The sequence below is a fragment of the Sus scrofa genome, chromosome 2 (genome assembly GCF_000003025.6).
Source record: "Sus scrofa isolate TJ Tabasco breed Duroc chromosome 2, Sscrofa11.1, whole genome shotgun sequence".
In the NCBI taxonomy this organism is placed as follows: Eukaryota; Metazoa; Chordata; class Mammalia; order Artiodactyla; family Suidae; genus Sus; species Sus scrofa.
In genome coordinates, this window is record NC_010444.4 from 89431584 (window position 1) to 89451029 (window position 19446).

General features: G+C 40.3%; 1 protein-coding gene across 1 annotated transcript in view; it reads left to right on the top strand.

The window, feature by feature from the left end:
• MSH3 (mutS homolog 3) overlaps nt 1-19446 on the top strand; it is a 200456-nt gene that overhangs the window by 175937 nt on the left and 5073 nt on the right. The window contains 4 exon segments of the mRNA XM_021084495.1: nt 3015-3201; nt 8967-9096; nt 16632-16803; nt 19356-19446. Coding sequence (XP_020940154.1) covers nt 3015-3201; nt 8967-9096; nt 16632-16803; nt 19356-19446 — 580 coding nt within the window.

Here is a 19446-nt window from a genome sequence, read left to right on the forward strand (position 1 = left end):
GTCATAGATAAATTGACCATAGGTGCTTGGGTTTATTTCTTGGCTTTCTATCCTGTTGCATTGATCTGTATTTCTGTTTTGTGTGCATACCATATTGTTTTGATAACTGTAGCTATGTGATATTGTCTGAAGTCAGGAAGCCTGATTCCTCCATTTCCGTTTTTTTTTTTTTTTTTTTTTAATATTGCTTTAATTATTCGGGGTCTTTTGTGTTTCCATACAAATTTCAAAATATACTGTTCTGGTTCTGTGAAAAATGTTTTTGGTAGTTTGATAGAGATTACACTGAATCTTTAGTTGCCTTGGGTAGTATAGTCATTTTGACAATATTGATTCTTCCAATCCAAGCTTGGTATATCTTTCCATCTGTTTGTTTTGTCTTTGAATTCTTTCATCAGTGTCTTACAGTTTTCAGAGTACAGGTCTTTTGTCTCTAGTGTCTTTAGGGTTTTCTAGGTATAGTATCATGTCATCTGCAAACAGTGATTGTTTTACTTGTTCTTTTTCAATTTGGATTCCTTTTATTTCTTTTTCTTCTCTGATTGCTGTGGCTAAGACTTTCAAAACTATGTTGAACAGTAGTGGTGAAAGTGGACATCCTTGTCTTGTTCCTGATCTTAGTGGAAATGTTGTTAGGTTTTCACCATTGAGAATGATGTTAGCTGGGGTTTATCATATATGGCTTTTATTCTGTTGAGGTAGGTTTCCTCTATGCCTACCCTCTGGAGAGTTTTTATCAGAAATGGGTGTTGAATTTTGTCAAATCTTTTGCTGCATCCATTGGAATGGTCATATCATTTTTATTTTTAGTCATTGATGTGGTGTATCACACTGATTAATTTGTGGATATTGAAGAGTCCTTGTATACCTGGCATAAATCACACTTGATCATGGTATATGATCCTTTTAATATGTATTTTTATTTAGTTTGCTAATATTTTGTTGAGGATTTTTACATCCATGTTCATCAGTGATATTGGCCTGTAATTTTCTTTTTTTGTGGTATCCTTGTCTGGTTTTGGTATCAGCGTGATGGTGACCTCATAGAGTGAGCTTGGGAGTGTTCCTTCCTCTGCTGTTTTTTGGGAGAATTTCAGAAGAATAGGTGTTAAATCTTCTCTGAATGTTTGTTAGAATTTGCCTGTGTCCATCAGGTCCTGGACTTTTGTTTGCTGAAAGTTTTTTAATCACATTTTCAATTTTGGTACTTGTGATTGTTCTGTTCATATTTTCAGTTTCTTCCTGGTTCAGTCTGGATAGGTTGTTATTTTGGAATATTGTTTGAGTAGGGACATATTTTTTTTTTCCTGAAACAACCAATTAGCTGCTATCTTTTTTATTGATCATTCATCCTTCCCTCCTGATTTGAATATTACCCTCGAATATTTTGACAAAGCATTCTACAATTCTTGAGGTTCCTAATGAGATGATTCTTACTGTGATGTTTCTAGAAAGCTCTAAAGTATAATACTTAAACTGTTGTATTAAAAATCTTGTTCATTGCTCGCTTGTTACTCTAATTCTTGATAATCAGACATTACCCCCCTAATATTTGCCTTATCAGAGCTGTTTTATTATCAGCCAAAGATTTGTTCCTTTCACTAGTTTACAACCTGTCAAGAATAAAAATGAAACATTGTTAAGTGGGGTTCAGACATAATTCTGAAGATTTCAGAATGGTTGCAGAGATGGGAAATTTTAATCTTCTTGCTTTGTGGTAGGGGAAATATTAGTAAACATTGGAAATTGAGGTAAGTAACAGAGTTTGAAATTTTCAAAAGTAGCCAGAATGTTCCTATGTTTCAGAAATAATGTTTTGCAGTTACTGATTTTAAGATAGATAGAATTGACACCACTTTGAGTAGAACCATTTCACCTCCATCAGGGATGTAGTTAATTACAGTTTCCAAATTGCACTAATTCCTGGAGTTCTCCTAAGGCTCCACCAGTCTGGGAGGAAAAAACATTACACTGCATCTCCCCTGCCCAGCTTAGGTCTCAGCCACAGGATGGCGACGTCTCAATTTTACCATGAGTTTCTCCAGAAATAAGAGGTATATTATGTTGCCATAGGTCACATGTGAACTGTTGTAACAAAACTAAATTGATGAAGGTATTTTGCCAAGAAAATAGTCACCAGCATTCACAACTCTACCTAGTGGGTCCAAGACTGAATTCTAGGTTTTATTGCTAACTACATGACCTTGAGTATGTATATATAATTATTCAACTCCCTACCCACCCCCAGGTTTCTTTTGTACATTTCCCAAATGTGTTCTGTAGACCATCATTGTCAGAAAGTGCCTCAGGAGAACTTTCAAGGGTCCGTGGTTAAATGAACTAGAAATACTATGTACTAGATCTGCTCTAAGTAGCATACAGTGTGTAGTAGAATAGTAAAGGCTCTAAGATGACTTACAGGAAAGAACTCTTACACCTTTTGCACCCGTTTCTTGACATCTCTTAAGAACTCTATTCCAGTCCCCTGGAGGAACCTGTATTAGGTATCTAAGGTTACTAAAGCTCTATAACTCTAGTTCTATTTTTTTTTTAAGTTTTATCTTGAACAAGTTATTTCAACATGGCACTTTAATTTGTAATATCAATGTGGAATCTTCTTAAGGAAATAGGAAAAAGCCTTTGATCATCAATATTCTAGTATTCATGGATTTTAAACACAGCATCACAGAAAAGCATTGTTTGCCCTCTGAGTACCAAAACTTTGGTGTGAAATGGTTGGTCAGAAAAAGGCCAGGTCAGAGGTTTTTCTGCTTTCCAGAAGCTCTGTCCAGAATCTCAGATTCTACCCAGAATGTTTCTATAAGGTATGTTTGATGTTAGATACTCTTTGTATTCAACATATATTTTCTTTTGTTTAATATAATTTTAGCTCTTACTGGCTCAAAGTACATAGATTCCCTAGGGATCTTTTCTAGCTATTGTTCAGAAAATAATGTCTGGCTTCCTAAAAATGAAGTTCAGAGGATATAAAGGTGTTGTCATCTTGTTTGTAGGATGGGGGCTGCAGATAACATATATAAAGGAAGGAGCACATTTATGGAAGAACTCACTGACACAGCAGAAATCATAAGAAAAGCAACATCACAGTCTTTGGTTATCTTGGATGAATTGGGCAGAGGGACCAGCACCCATGATGGAATTGCCATTGCTTATGCTACCCTTGAGCATTTCATTAGAGATGTGAGTATCTTGCTTTCCTTTTTGTACCTGAATGCTACATGCTATACAGATTATTTCTTTGACCTTCATTTCTAAATATTCAAAATTATCTTTATTATAATTGATCTTATTTCTGCAAGTGATCATTCAAGTGTTCTACGTGAAACTTGGGTAGATTGGCCCTAAATAACATTTATAGTTCTTTGATGTGTCTTCTTTTCTTTTGCTGAAGCAGAACATACCCCATCAGTAGAAGGAAGTCCTCCCTGCTAATATTTCTGGTTTGTTTTTTTTTTTGTCTTTTTGCCATTTCTTGGGCCGCTCCTGCGGCATATGGGAGGTTCCCAGGCTAGGGGTCTAATCGGAGCTATAGCCGCCAGCCTACGCCAGAGCCACAGCAACGCGGGATCCGAGCCGCGTCTGCGACCTACACCACAGCTCACGGCAACGCCGGATCGTTAACCCACTGAGCAAGGGCAGGGATCGAACCCGCAACCTCATGGTTCCTAGTCGGATTCGTTAACCACTGCGCCATGACGGGAACTCCCTCCCTGCTAATATATTTCTACCTAGAACTGTATCTTACTATCCTCGGCAAACTCTAAATCAAGACTAGAGACCATCCTTTGCAACTCATTCCTTGAGAAAAGAACCAAATAGGAGATCTGCCATTTTTACTGTGAAAATTTTTTTCAGCAAAATGCTAAAAGATCTCTATATAAGGTTTTCAATCTGGTCTGTTTGTGTCTCTGTTTCAGTAGCATCACTCCTTCATTGCATGTGTGTCTTTTTCTCAGGGTTCATTTCTAAGTATCTGAATGTGAAATTTTGTTGTTTGTGTCCAACTTTCCATCCCTGTCAGCTCCATCAAATTCTCCCTTTTATTAACTCTGTGTCTTTGATCTTTTTTTTTTTTTGGCTGCACCTGAGGTATGTGAAAGCTCCTTGGCCAGGGATCGAACCTATGCCATGGTAGCCACCTGGGCCACTGCAGTGACAATGCAGCAATGCAGGATCCTTAACCCACTGTGTCACATGGAAACTCCAGTCTTTGTTCATTTTGATCTCTTACCTTTTCTCTCTCTTTTTCAGTACCTGCCCCTGAACAGTGTCTCTTTTTCTATTTTGTTCTCTACCTTTTTACATTTTTCTTTGTTCTGTGTCTTCCCCCCATTTTCATTTCTTCCTTTCTTTCTTAAATAGCCAATAAAAGCATGTTTTTGCTTATATTTGTTTGTTAAAAAAATGCAAAAGTAAAATCCCCTTTTCTTTAAACTTTTGTGGCCTTCAGCTTTTTGTTTAAACATTTTAGTTAGATTACATAGTTAATGATGATATGTTTTCTATTTTAAAATATTTTTTAAAAAAAGAAATTCTGTATTTGGAGTTCCCGTAGTGACTCAGCGGAAGCGAATCTGACTAGCATCCCTGAGGACTCAGGTTCGGTCCCTGGCCTCATTCAATGGGTTAAGGATCTGGTGTTGCCATGAGCTATGTTATAGGTTGCAGACATGGCTCAGATCTGACACTGCTGTGGCTGTGGCATAGGCCAGCAGCTACAGCTCTGATTTGCCCCTAACCTGGGAACCTCCATATGTCTCAGATGCAGCTCTAAAAGACCAAAAAAGAAAAAGAAAAGAAATTCTGTATTTGCAAGCTATAGCTCAGGAACTTTTCTTTAATCATTATAGACACTACATATCATAGGTTCAATAAAGTCCTCTATCTGCCTCCAAAACACATTTTAAACATTTATTTAAGAATACTCCTTAGCCTAGCTATAAAAAAGAATGAAATATTGCCATTTGTAGCAACATGGATGGGTTTGGAGGGCATCATGATAAGTGAAGTAAATTGGACAGAAAAAGACAAATACTGTCTGATATCATTTATATGTGAAATCTAAAAGATACAATGAACTAGTGAATAAAACAAAAAAGAAGCAGACTCACAGATATAGAGGACAAACTAGTGGTTATCAGTGGGGAGGTGTAGGGGTAAGAATAAAAGTTTTTTATGGGATTCTATGAAATTATGTGTGTGAAACTTTTGAAAATTGTAAAGTATTTTAAATTCTTCACTATAGAATTTAAAGAATCTTTCAGTTGGTAAAAAAAAAAATTTTTTTTTTTTGGTCTTTTTGCCATTTCTTGGTCTGCTCCCGCGGCATATGGAGGTTCCCAGGCTAGGGGTCTAATCCCAGCTATAGCCGCTGGCCTACACCACAGCCACAGCAACACAGGATCCGAGCTGTGTCTACGACCCACACCACAGCTCAGGGCAATGCCAGGTTGTTAACCCACTGAGCAAGGGCAGGGATCAAACCCACAACCTCATGGTTCCTAGTCAGATTTGTTAACCACTGTGCCACAATGGGAACTCCAAAAAAAATTTTAAAGTGTTTATTTAACAGCCATTAGAAACAAATTAAGACAGCTGAATTTGTCAGCTTCGAATTTGATTTCATTGTTTCTTCTTTGTAGCAGTGTATTAGTTACTATGACTAATTACCCCCAAATTTATGGCTTAAAACAGCAGTAATCATTTATTATCTCTCACAGTGTCTGGAGGTGAGGAATTTTGGAGCAGCTTAGCTGGGTGGTTTTGGCTCAGGGCCTCTCCAGAGGTTGCCATCAAGTTGAGCCAGGGCTGGAGTCATCTGAAGGCTCGACTGGGGCTGGTGGAGCCTCTTCCATTGTGTCTTCCTCACATGGCTGGCAAGTTGGTGCTATCATTTAGCAGGGCTCTCAGTTCCTTTCTCCACGGGCCTCTCTATGGGCCCCTGAGTGTCCCTTCAGAGTGACTTCTGGTTTTCCCCACAGAAGGCATTCCAAGAAGCCAAGGTAGAAGCAGCAGTGTATTTTATGACCAAGCTTCAGAAGCTACACACTGTCACTGCATCATGTTGTTGACTACACAGGGGCAGCTCTGATTGTGGAAAGAGGCTCCTCAAGAGCATGAACATTAGGAAGTGAAGCTCTCTGGGGCCATGGTGGAGGCTGGCTGCCAAAGGCAGTTGGGCACGTTTCTTTCTTTCTTTCTTTTTTTTTTTTTTTTTTTTTTTGTCTTTTTGCCTTTTCTAGGGCCGCTTCCTGCGGCATATGGAGGTTCCCAGGCTAGGGGTCGAATCGGAGCTGTAGCCACCAGCCTACGCCACAGCCACAACAACGCAGGATCCGAGCCACATTTGCAACCCACACCACAGCTCACGGCAATGCTGGATCCTTAACCCACTGAGCGAGGCCAGGATCGAACCCGCAACCTCATGGTTCCTAGTTGAATTCGTTAACCATTGCACCATGATGGGAACTCCTGGTCACATTTCTTAAAGAAGAAATTCCTCTGAAGTCCTTAAAGAGTTGTTTAAGAATCTTCAGGAACAGGAGTTCCCTGGTGGTGCACCAGGTTAAGGATCCAGCGTTGTCATTTATGTGGCTTGAGTTGTAGCTGTGGCGTGGGTTCACTCCCTGGCCCAGGAACTTGTGCATGCCACAGATGCAGCCAAAAATAAAATAATTTTTAAAAAAAGAACTTTCAGGAACAAATTATGATAATTGATTTTGTCACTTCTGTTTTCATTGCTTCTATAGCAGTTTTTGAACATTTGAAGTGTTAGTGAAGGAAGTTTAGTTTTAGATAAAAGTTACCTTGGAGATAGGTTATTGAAAATGACTTTTCAGGAATAAGAGTCCCTAACCTTTTCATGGATGGAAATACTTATTTTTCACGATGTCCTTAGATGGCTGGGATGAGGAGGAGTGGCGGAGGCTGTGTGTTGCTGCTGTAGGGTAAACATGACCTTGAGGAGGACACTGGTGTAACCCAAACCCTTAGGTCTTCCAGCTAGGAATGCCTTTCAGCTCAGGGAAGAGGCACCAGGGAGACAGCTGGTCCTAAGATGCTTCAGGGCAGATTTTAAGAGCAACTTGCCAAAGAGATCCTGCCCTGATAGGTTTATTCGTGATTGTTATTAGAGAGGAGTCATATGTTCTGACTTTTAATAAGATGAATGGTAGATGAATCAAAACTAGAGTACTTCTGTTTAATTTAGCCTGTTGTGCTAATTTTTAGACCAAGATTTGATGTTAACTTCCCTTAAGATAGGGGTTTCCAGAAAATGTAATATGTGCTTAAAACAATGCTTACTAAGTAATCTGCAAGGCTATACTGACACTAACAAAACAAAAATAAATTTTAAAATGGTGGGGGTAGATTGGGAAGAAGGAAAAGCTCTACTTTAAAAATTGCCAGCTAATAAATAGAGAATGCTATTTTATTAAAGTTGATTTACAGTGTTGGGTCCATTTCTGCTGTCCAGAAAAGTAACCCAGTCATACATATATATATATATATATATACTTTCTTTTTCTCATATTATCTTCCATCATGTTCTATTCAAGTGGTTGGATATAGTTCTCTGGGCTGTACAGCAGGACCTCATTGCTTATCCCTTCTAAACATAGTGGTTTGCACCTACTAACCCCAAACTCCCAGTCCATCCCATTGCCTCCCCCTCCCTGTTGGCAACCACAGGTCTGTTTTCCATGTCTGTGAACTCTGTCTCGGTTCTGTAGACAGGTTCATTTGTTAAGTACCATAATAACAACTGATTCAGGCAACAATAATCCAAAGATATTAAATTGAGTTCCCATTGTGGTGCAGTGGAAACGAATCCAACTAGTATCCATGAGGATGCAGGTTCAATCCATGGCCTCACTCAGTGGGTCGAGGATCCAGTGTTGCCGTGAGCTGTGGAGGTTGGCTGCCAAAGACTCGGCTCGGATCCTGCATTGCTTTGGCTGTGGTGTAGGCTGGCTGCTGTAGCTCCGATTCGACCCCTAGCCTGGGAACATCCATATGCTGCAGGTGCAGCCTTAAAAAGCAGGAAAAAAAAAAAAAAAAAAAAAGTTAAGCCTTTGTATGAAAGATTATTGGAGGAAAGGATATTCATACAGTCTAAAAGTATCTCCCCACAAGTGATTTATTAATTACAAAGGAGAAAAGTGTCAGTATGGTGAATAAATCTTCTAGGCACCCACTTAAACCAAATATTCAGATTTGGCATCCCCAGGAATGGGTCAGATGGACCTCATCTGCCTCCTGATGTGATGTACTGCAAAGGGTATGTCTCCTGCATGTATATGTAGTATTCTAGGCAGTAAGGTTTAATCTGAATGTAATCAGGAGGAAATAATCAGCCAAATCCAAATCGAAACACATTATGCAACACAGCTCTCCTGGATACTTCAAAAATGTTCAAGACAAAAAAGTCAAAAAGGAAAAGTCTGGTGAACTCGTCTAGATTAATGGGGGCTAAAGAGACACGTCCATATGGGCCTTGAATTTTTTTTTTAATATAAAGAAATTTATAAAGAACATTATTGGGGTAGCTTGGGAAATTCATGGACTATATGTTATGTTAGTAAATAGTGATCTATGAGTGTTAAATGTCTTGAGTGTAATAATTGTATTCTGGTTAGGCAGGAAAATGTTTTTGTTCTCAGAAGATAGAATCTTAAGTATTTAGGGATGAAGTGACATGATGTCTGCAATTCATTCTCCAATGGTTCAGGAAAAAAGAGTGTGTTTTTAGAGGAGAGAGAGGAGGAAAGGGGAAATATGGCAAAATAATAACCAGTGGTTACCTAGATGAAGAATGTGTGAGTGTTCATTGTAATTTTCTTGCAGCTTTTATGAAGGTTTGAAATTTTTTAATATAAGGTTGGAGAAAAGTTTAAAATAAAATTTAAAAGTAAAATAACATTCATTCTATCTTACTATTTCAGGTGAAATCCCTAACCCTGTTTGTTACCCATTATCCACCAGTTTGTGAGTTAGAAAAAAGTTACTCACAGCAGGTGGGGAATTACCACATGGGATTCTTGGTCAATGAGGATGAAAGCAAACAGGATCCAGGTATGAAATGTTCTTGCTGTAACCACTACTAGCATTCCCTTGGTTTTCATGACTGATAATTCACAGTTCGTAGAAGCATGAACTTATTCCTTATTAATAATAAAAGCTCTAGGGAATTCCTGTCATGGCACAGTGGAAATGAATCCGACTAGGAACTATGGGGTTGCAGGTTCAATCCCTGGCCTCACTCAATGCGTTAAGGATCTGGTGTTGCCGTGAGCTGTGGTGTAGGTTGCAGACTCAGCTCAGATCTGGGATTGCTCAGATCTGGCTGTGGCTCTGGCGTAGGCCAGCAGCTGTAACTCAGATTAGACTCCTAGCCTGGGAACCTCCATATGCCATGGGTGCAGCCCTAAAAAGCAAAATAATAATGATAATAAAAGCTATAAATATTGATTGTAATTGACATTTGTTCAAATTTATTTTCTCTAGGCTTAGGGTCGGGTAGAATTTGTATTTGTCCATGCCATCTCTAAGTCCTTCTCTGGCCCTCCTTATCTCATTTTTCTATAAGAAGAAGGTGGGGTAAAGGGGGGCTTTTAGGTTTTGCTCTTAGGTTCATCTCAGGAAAGATGCCCTAGCAGGCAAGTGTATTGGTCATCTTTAAAAATATGCAATATACAGAGTTCCCATTGTGGCTCAACGAGTTAAGAACCCGACTAGTGTCCATGCAGGTTCAATTGCTGGCCTCACTCAGTGGGTTAGGATCCAGTGTTGCCACAAGCTGTGGTGTAGGTCACAGATACAGCTTGGATCTGGCATTGCTGTGGCTGTGGTGTAGGCTGGCAGCTGCAACTCTGATTCCACCCCTAGCCTGGGAACTTCTATATGCCTCGGATGTGGCGCTAAAAAGAAAAAAAAAAAATTCCCCAAGTTTCATTTAACATTAATTACTAAGAATAATATTCTATACTGGTCATACATTTCATTTTAATTTGACAAGGAAGGTGAATCTCGGGCTTGCCTATGTCCACCATCTGGATCGGGGCCCAGCTGAGCCTCAATTCCACATCCTGTGCTTGCAGGTTCTCTTCTGCTCTGCTAGAATTGCTATGTGGGAGCCACAGTATTTTGCCTAGCCTTCTGCTTACTACCACAGAAATTAAATGTTTCATGAAAAAGAACATCACTAGCTAATAGAAAAAATTGAAGTGCTATAAGTAATGTGGATTTTAACATTTTTTTTCCCTTTTTGGTAGTGATTTTTTTAAGCTACCAGCCTGTGGGCCAGTGATGGTTCACAGAGGTGGTGTACTCCAATGGAAAATCCATTATCCAAGATACTCCAGAGTCCACATTTTATTTTGGAAAAGTAATAAGTAAGGATGGACCTGAAAAAGAAATCAGGCAACTGGCCCAGATAAAACAAAGCACTGGACCTAAGATAAATGTAATATTGGGCAATCCTTGCCTTTCACCACCACACAGTCTTGAAAAACACATCATAAATTCTCTCATGGAAGCCAGTTTTGTATCCATTAATCTGCATCCAAAGTGACAGGAGGAGCTTATAAGCTAAAACCCAATGGGATAAACAAACCAGAGTTCACTAACAGGGAAGGGTCAATGGTTAAGCATTTGATATGAACTGACTACTAACCTAGACCCTTACATCCTAAGTGTTTCAGCATTTTATTTTACTGGTTTAAATTTTTATTATCGTGAACATAACTTTAAAAACTAAATGATGCTAAAGACTCATGCCAACAGGCAGTGTTCCCCTGCTTCCATGCTCTTATTCCATGGCCCGTCCCAGCCCAGTCCCAAGGAAACTGCTTTCGACTCTTTCCTGCATTTCTTACATGGTTCTAAATAATATATTTACTTGCTCATCTCTTGGTTCCTCACCCTGACACAGTATTGACTGATTTCTCATGTTAAGGGAGTCCTCCCCTTCCGTTTCCTCCCATTGAGGTAGTTTCACATTTTTTCTTTGATTTCCATTCATTATTTTCACTTTTTTTTTTGGGTCTTTTTTCCATTTCTAGGGCCGCTTCCTGCGGCATATGGAGGTTCCCAGGCTAGGGGTCGAATCAGAGCTGTAGCCGCCGGCCTACGCCACAGCCACAGCAACGCGGGATCTGAGCCACGTCTGTGACCTACACCACAGCTCAAGGCAACACCGGATCCTTCACCCACTGAGCAAGGCCAAGGATTGAACCCGCCACCTCATGGTTCCCAGTCAGACTCGTTAACCACTGCGCCATGACGGGAACTCCCCATTATTTTCACTATTATTGTCAGTAGGTATTGCTTACATGGAGACAAGTATGTTTTCTTTCTTTTACAACTTTTTTGACGGCAATCATTGTTTTTATTTTTTTATTTCATTATTTTATTTGAGTCTATTGCTGAATCTTCCTGTATCCTCCAACAGCCTTGTAGAACACCTCTCTAGCCTGTTTTCCACATGGTAGAACCTGTTGGTTCCATTTTCCCCACTGCATTCATTCCTCCCGGAGCCCTTGTGCTCCTGCTCATCTGAACTGGTTTTTCCCTAGACCTGCTGCCCAGCGGTTGTCCAGAGACCTGCCTCTGCTGTTATCCTAGGGAGTCTCTTAACCTCTCTTCTGTGCATGCGATTGCAAGTAATAGAACATTTGGACTCACCCTGGCGCAGACAGTGAGGATACGTATAACCTATAACTTCATCTTACAGGAACCTCAGGAAGAGGGGGCTTCGGCTTCTCTTCTTTGTGGTTCTCCAAGCTTTGTCTTCCTGCCCTGCTGGCTTCATCATCAGGGTATTAGCAAGATGACTGAAGCTCTTTTGGGCATCACCTCCAGAGCTGACAATGTCCAAAGGAAGAAAAGGGACCAGTTTTTCCTGTGACTTTTTCTTAGGAGCAAGGGAACTTTTCAGATGCCTGGTGGCATGTCATGGTATCCCATCTTTCTTCCAGAACTGAATCACATGCTCATTCTTTTTTTTTTTTTTGGCCAACCCTGTGGGCAGGTGGAAGTTCCCAGGCCAGGGATCAAACCTGCACCACAACAGTGACCCAGGCTGCTACAGTGATAAAGCTGGATACTTAACGTGCTGTACCACAAAGGAATCCCCACATGCTCATTCTTAAATCAGTCCCTGGATGTGAGAATGGCAGGGATAACTTTGACCAGCCGAGATTAATTGGGGTCAACATTTGGAGCTGGATATGAAGACTCTGTCTCCTGAGTTAAATGATAAGGGAGTTAATTGCCTTATAAATCAGGATTTTCTTAGAGGTGGAATAGACTTTGGATAGGTTGCTAATAATATCAATTAAGGAGGTAAATTTTTCAAGACTTTACATGAATGAAAATGTATCCAGTATACTTTCGCTCTTGATTTATAATTTAGCTAGGGCTAGGATTTTAGGTTGAAAATTTTTCACTCAGAAATTTAAAGCATTACTCCATTGCATGCTCCAGTATTATCCCTGACCATATCTATATTTCATCTTTTACCTCTAACTCCTCTTCCGTCTAAAGTAGAGGCCACTGGTCATCAGTAAAATGCCCCAAAGCCCTTTTGAGTGATTTCCAAGATACTATGCTTATCTATTTCCCATGGTGTGGTAGATAAAGCAATGGACCAGCAGTAAGGAACCTGTGTTTTTAGTCACTTTCAATCTATAAGATCTTGGACAAGTCACCCAGGCTCATTCATGTCTAAAAAAAAATTTTTTTGACCTATCCCACAGCATGCAGAAGTTCCCAGGCCAGGGATCAAACCCACGCCACAGCAGTGACAATGCCAGGTCCTTAACCCGCTAAGCCACCAAGGGACTCCTATGTCTAAATTTTTATGAGTCTGTCCTCAAAGTAACGTCAGAAACTATTTGATCAGCCCACATCTCTTTAATTGCCCAGAGAAATTTTGCTCTAAAACGCTTTTGCTAAGTTTCGCTATAATAAGCAGAATCATGAATGATGACTTTCATTGACTCTAAACAATGTCAGCTTCTCTTCCCTCTCCATTTCTTTTATATACCACTTCCCACCCCCAGCTTCTTCTCTCTCTCCCCCACAGAAGAGGGGTGAAAGATAGTCTGGAGGTAGAAAAAAGAAAAAAGCCATCAGTAAAGCAATGTTTAAATGGAGGGTGTGGGAGTTCCTGTCGTGGCGCAGTGGAAACGAATCCGACTAGGAACCATGAGGTTGCGGGTTCGATCCTGGCCTCGCTCAGTGGGTTAAGGATCCGGCATTGCCATGAGCTGTGGTGTATGTTGCAGACGCGGCTCGGATCGTGCGTTGCTATGGCTCTGGCGTAGGCCAGCAGCTACAGCTCCGATTTGACCCCAAGCCTGGGAACCTCCATATGCTGTGGGTGCAGCCCTAAAAAGGACAAAAGACAAAAAAATAAAAAAAAATAAATGGAGAGTGCAGCATTTAGTAGGCTTTCAGAAAAGGATAGATGGATGGATAATGAATAGACAGGCAGCCAGATGAATTCACCTCTTTTTTAAAAAGTTCACTGTGGAGGCTAGGTTATAGAGGTGGGGACATCAGCCTAACTAGGACTAACCTAGTTGAAGTGATAAAGACTGTATTTGTCTTAAAGATGAAAAGAGTTCACTTTTTTGATACCCTCTTGCCGTTCACCTCACTTTGGATCTTGTGAGCGCAACATATGAAAGATAACAAAACATTATCAAGGTTAAGAGGCACTGGTTTCTTCTACATGTTTCTTTCCTAGTCTTTTCCCACCCACTTCCTCACCTGTTCTTTGTGTTCCTTAAGTTTTATTTGGAGGCAAAAGGTATTCTTAGTACTTTGTGATGTGAGTTTTAGTCTGTGCATTCCTGAGAATGTCAGCATTCTTTTCACCTCCCACCTCCAGCACCTACCCTTAGAAAAGTATTATTTGTCTGTTTCTGAATTCTTAGGGGAGATTAAAGAAAATTCCATTATCCCTTTTCTCTGTTGTGTTCAGTCTTTTGGCTTTTTCGCTTTTAGCTGATAAAAGAATAAAGCATACACACGTATCAAATGAAATAACACATGAGAAAAGTTCTTGATAAATTTATAATTAAGTATACTAGGGTCTCAAATCATTGTGAATCTGGTTCATCTTGGACATTTTGGCAATACAGTGCAATTATATTGAATTTTGTAATGAAGGTGGATAATCCTGAGGTGCTTTAGATTTATCAAAGATTAAACCACAGACAGCTGTTGGAGAGGAGGAATTTTTTTCTCTACCCTTAGGATCATGGTTCTTTGGCTGGCCTAATAATCAAATTAACATCAGACAGAGTGACAGGAGAAAAATTGCATTACGGACCTACGGGGCCCCATGAGGGCAAGTTGGACAGTTGAGGCTTCTGTGCCATCCTGAGTTGAGGAATAGGATCAGCAGGAGATGGGGCTCCAAAGGGCAGAAGGGTAATTCACAAGGAAATAAGAAAAATGGATATTTGGTAATTAGATGTTTGTCCTGCCTAACACATAGGTCATTCAGATAAGTTATCTCTGGTAATAGTCTGTCTCTGAGCTGTGGCCACCCCCACGCCACCTAAATTCTTTTAGGCCATTGAGAGGGACATAAAAAGCCCTTCCTGGGCTTTTTGGACCTCCACTGTCTTCAGCTCAAGATAATCTGAATGCCAAAGTGTCACATTTTGGGGAGGCTTTTCCTGAATCCCTTCACAGCGTTGTCTTTGGATTACTGTACTTCATTATATCCCAGTTCTTGAAAAGTTTTAACTTCATGTCTGTGTATTAAGTGGTAGACCGGTCCCCCAGGAAGCAGATTCTAGGGTTTGTGTGCCAGCGTTTTTTTGAGGACTGCTCTCACCATCCACAGTGAGCCCACGGCTGGGCGATGGTTCTAAGGCTTCAGCCAGCCCTGCAGAGAGCTCTGAGTCAGGGTTGATCCTTCAGAGTTACCTCGACTTGGGATGAGAGAGCCAGGCTTTTAGACCTTTTCCTAGTTTATGTATTGTTGAATCACAAACTATCCCCTCAAATGGAAGCACTTAGCACAGGAAGTACTTAACTAGCTCCTCATGTCTGTGGGCCTGGAATCCAGGGACAGCTGAGCTGACCGCCTTTACCTCACAATCTGTCACCAGGCTCCATCACGGTATCGGCCTCAGCATGAATCACTTCAAGGCTTGACTGGGACGGTTCTCTTCACAGCCCACTCATGGGCATTCAGCAGTTGGCAGACCTCAGAATCTCCGCTTGCAAGTTCACTCATGTGGCTGTGGGCAGGCCTCCAGGCCCTCACTGATTTCTTGGCCAGAAACATCAGTTTCTTGCCATACAGACCTATATCCATAGGGCAGCCCACAGCATGGCCACTGGCTTTCCTCAGAGCAGACCAGCCGGAAAGTGAATGCCCAAGACAGGGGCCCCCATCTAATTGCAAAAGTGATATGTCACTATTTGTGTCATATTCTATTCATTAGAAACAAGTCCTCTGGTCCAGTCCATGAAAGGAGAGAGAATGCCATAAGGGCATGAACCCCAGAGGCAGGGATCTTGGGTGGCTGTCTTAGAGACCACCTGCCAACCCCCCTAGCAGCCAGTCCCTGGATGCAGAAGGGCCAGGATGGGGGTGACATTGGTGAAGCAGCTCTCTTCAGCTGAGCAAGTTTCCAAGGAGCACACAGCAGAGGGTTGCAGGCTTAACAACCTTCAGTCCTAAGTGGGATTCGAGTGGCGCCACACAGCATCCCCTTCAGTACGTATAACTCTTAGTTAACTAGGATATGTAATAAGTAAGAATTCCTCAGTCGTGTTATTTAAACTGTGCAACCTGTAATATTCCCTTGTCTGTTTTTGTAGTTTTTTGCACTCTTAGAGACATCTCATATATGTTACTTTACAGAGTGCATTACATGTAAGACTGGTGAACACAGTCTTCCCCTGGAATAACACTGTTTTAAAAATCTGAGTTTCTGTTGTTTACTTTTTGTGGCCACGCCTGTGGCATATGGAAATTCCCAGGCCACAGGTTGCACTGGAGCTGCAGCTGCTGGCCTACACCACATCCATAGCCACACAGGATCCAAGCCTCCTCTGCGACCTGCACCGCAGCTTGTGGTAGTGCTGAATCCTTAACCCACCAAGTGAGGGCAGGGATCAAACCTGCATCTTTACAGACATTATGTCAGGTTCTTAACCCACTGAGCCACCACGGGAACTCCCTAAACTCTTTGTAAAGGAGAATTTATATTGTACCATGAATCAGAATCACTCTCTTTTTGATAAAGAAGTTCATTTCACATTTTTTGGCAAGTAGCGTAACACTAAATACTGAATAGCATACAATGAATAATTGTTAAAAAACCATTTTAACGGAGCTGAAAGATAGATCCTAAAGGCAAAAAGCGTTGAAAGTAAATACTTTCAAAACAGTATTTACCCTTTTCCTAGATATGTGATATTGATGAAAGGAGCTAACAAGTGATGAGATACAGCGGATTTTTTCAGACTATAAATTTTAATTGAGTAAAGTTATAAGAGTTTATATGTTATCTTTAATCCTCTAATTTCTTCCAACCTTCAAGCATGGTTTTATCTTTCTTTTTAACTTTTTTTTTTAGGTGAAGAAGACAAAGTCCCTGATTTTGTCACTTTTCTTTATCAAATAACCAGAGGAAGTGCTGCAAGGAGTTACGGACTAAATGTGGCTAAACTAGCAGATGTTCCTGGAGAAATTTTAAAGAAAGCAGCTAGCAAGTCAAAAGAGCTGGAAGGATTAGTAAATAGGAAAAGGTCAGAATGATTGTGCTACATTTTTTGATTTATAATGAAATCTTCCAAGTTGTCCAAGGAAGGGGATTGTTTTATAAATGAACATCAGATCTTCCTTCAAGCACCTCTTCAAATATTCTGCAACATTTAATTATGATAAAATGAAAACAGCTGTTCCCAAAGCTCATATGCGTTGAGGCCCCTCTAGTCAGATCTTTATCTATTATAAAGTTGCTAAATTGGTTTTTTGATCATTTTTTTGAAGAATTAACTCCTTAATATATGTCAACACATTAGTTGCTTAAAATGCTCACTTATGCAGACAATTACTGAAAGACACTTCAATGTATAAAATGTGAAGAGTGCTTCTTTTACTCTTAGATTGCATTCAGATAGGGAGTGGTTGCATTCAGAAATTAAGAATTCTGTCAGGATAAATGAAAATAATAGTTATCACATAACTAGGTGATTAGAGTCAGTATCCACCTGTCACTTTCTTTGTGAGCTTGTGACACAGTTTTCATTCTAAACTGACTTCTCCATTATCCAGAATGCTTATGTGAATACAGGCTGCCTTTCACCCTGGGTATCCAGCCAGTGTGTCATTAATACGTAAACTAAACTTCATGTAAACCTGAGACATGCTTTGGAAGGAAGACCTTCCTAGGAAAATATCATATTAATAAATTACAGCTTTTTGTTTCCCAAGTAACAGATTGGATTATAAAACAACCTAAGTTCCTCACCCACATCTTGCCCTAACCCTGCCCTCTCTGGAGAGTCTGATGGTCTGATCTTCCTGACATTACAGCCCTGGTCCATAACCATATGACCATGTATGCAAAGACTGTTAGTCAAATAGAACATCTTGTCTGGGAGTTCTCAGTGGAAACAAATCTAAGAACTATGAGGTTGTGGGTTCGATCCCTGGCCTTGCTCAGTGGGTTAAGGATCTGGTGTTGCCATGAGCTGTGGTATAGGTTGCAGATGCTGTGGTGTATGGCGTGGGCTAGAGGCAACAGCTGCAGTTAGATCACTAACCTGGGAATCTCCATATGCCACGGGTGTGGCCCTAAAAAGCAAACAAACAAACAAAAATCTTGTCTGGACATCATGCTATAAGAATATCTTTTTAATTCTGGAAATCATTACCAATTTAAATAATGAAATATTAACACCTAATGCTAGCCAAGGAAACAGTCACCAGCTTGTATACTGAGTTACCATTGTACAGCCAACCTCTCTTTCTCCTCTTCCTTCCCTTACAGCTTTGCCTTGCACTCCGCACCTTGCAGTGGTAAATGATGATGGGCCAGGTCCATAGGGTGGAATATTATAGGAGATGCATAGCGTTCTCTGTTGACATTTTCTTCTAGATCATTTCCCCAATCAGAAACAAATGATGTAATCAGTAACAGCCTATTTCTAGTTAGTCGTTGCAAAGGACATGAATATAACTCTTTCTAGAGAGAATCATCTCTGAGAGTTAAAAATAAGCTTAGCCCTTAGTTCTTTGCACAATCCAAAGACAAATTTAAATCCTTTTTTGTTGTCTTAGTATTTTTTCCCTAAAGAAATTAAAATATAACTTTACTACAAAAGGTACAATATAAATCACAAGATGGCAATAAAATATGAGTTTATACAGATTGTTGCTATATAGTCTACAAAGCAAGAGCAGTAAAATCAGAGGTTATTTATAAATATTTCACTCTTCCACTTAGTACATGGCATTTTGATATCTGGTAAGTTATCCTGACAAGACAGAGAACTGTAAGAAGAGGTTGCATTGGAATGGAATCTGACGATTTATCAGGACACACCGCATTTGTTGTTAGACTTTTTCACAGAAAGTGCTTCTTCCATCTGTTCCATTGGTCAGATCAAAGATGGCAAGCTGAATCTGGTCCATTTCTGTGCCCTCATTAATAGCTTCTATTTATTGGACTCTTACTGCCGAGTCTAGGCAGCCAGTCATTTGCAATAGCCTAGGCATTGAGTCACGTGCTATTCTTGTGGCTTTATGTACATTAATTCACTTGATCCTTATGACAATCATCTCCATGTTATAGTTGGAGAAAATGAGACCAAGCAAGAGTAGGAAACTGTCTGGGAAACCAGGGTCATGCAGCTAGTTAGTTAGTGGTAGAGTGAAGGTTAGAACACAAATACTCCTTCTCCAGACCCTAAACATTTATCTGGGTTGCTTTTCTGCAGGAATTAAAAAAAAAAAGTAGGTCCCTGTTACATTGGCATTTCACCCTTTTAATTGCTAGCTTTATTTTATTAAATCAATTTTACTTTTCATCCTGTGAGCACACAGTGTCTTGCTGAGTTAGAAGAGGGAGGAAGCTGGGCTCTCCCCTCCCTGGAGGAGGCAGGAGAGCTGATAACTTAGTCCCTCATTAGAGCAGCAGCATGGAAAACGCCTTTCTCTGGGAGGTTGATGCAGACAAGCCTCCCCCAACCACAGAGCCCCGCCTGCTGGTCACAGACTTTTCATAGCTTTCAATGGATGTGTTGGCCCCTAACAATTTCTTTTTTAAATTAATAGTATTTTTTTTTCTCTCCAGGAAAAGGCTAAAGTCTTTTGCCAAGTTATGGACGATTAATGATGCTAAAGACTTGCAAAAGTGGACAGATGACTTTGAAATGGAAGAAATT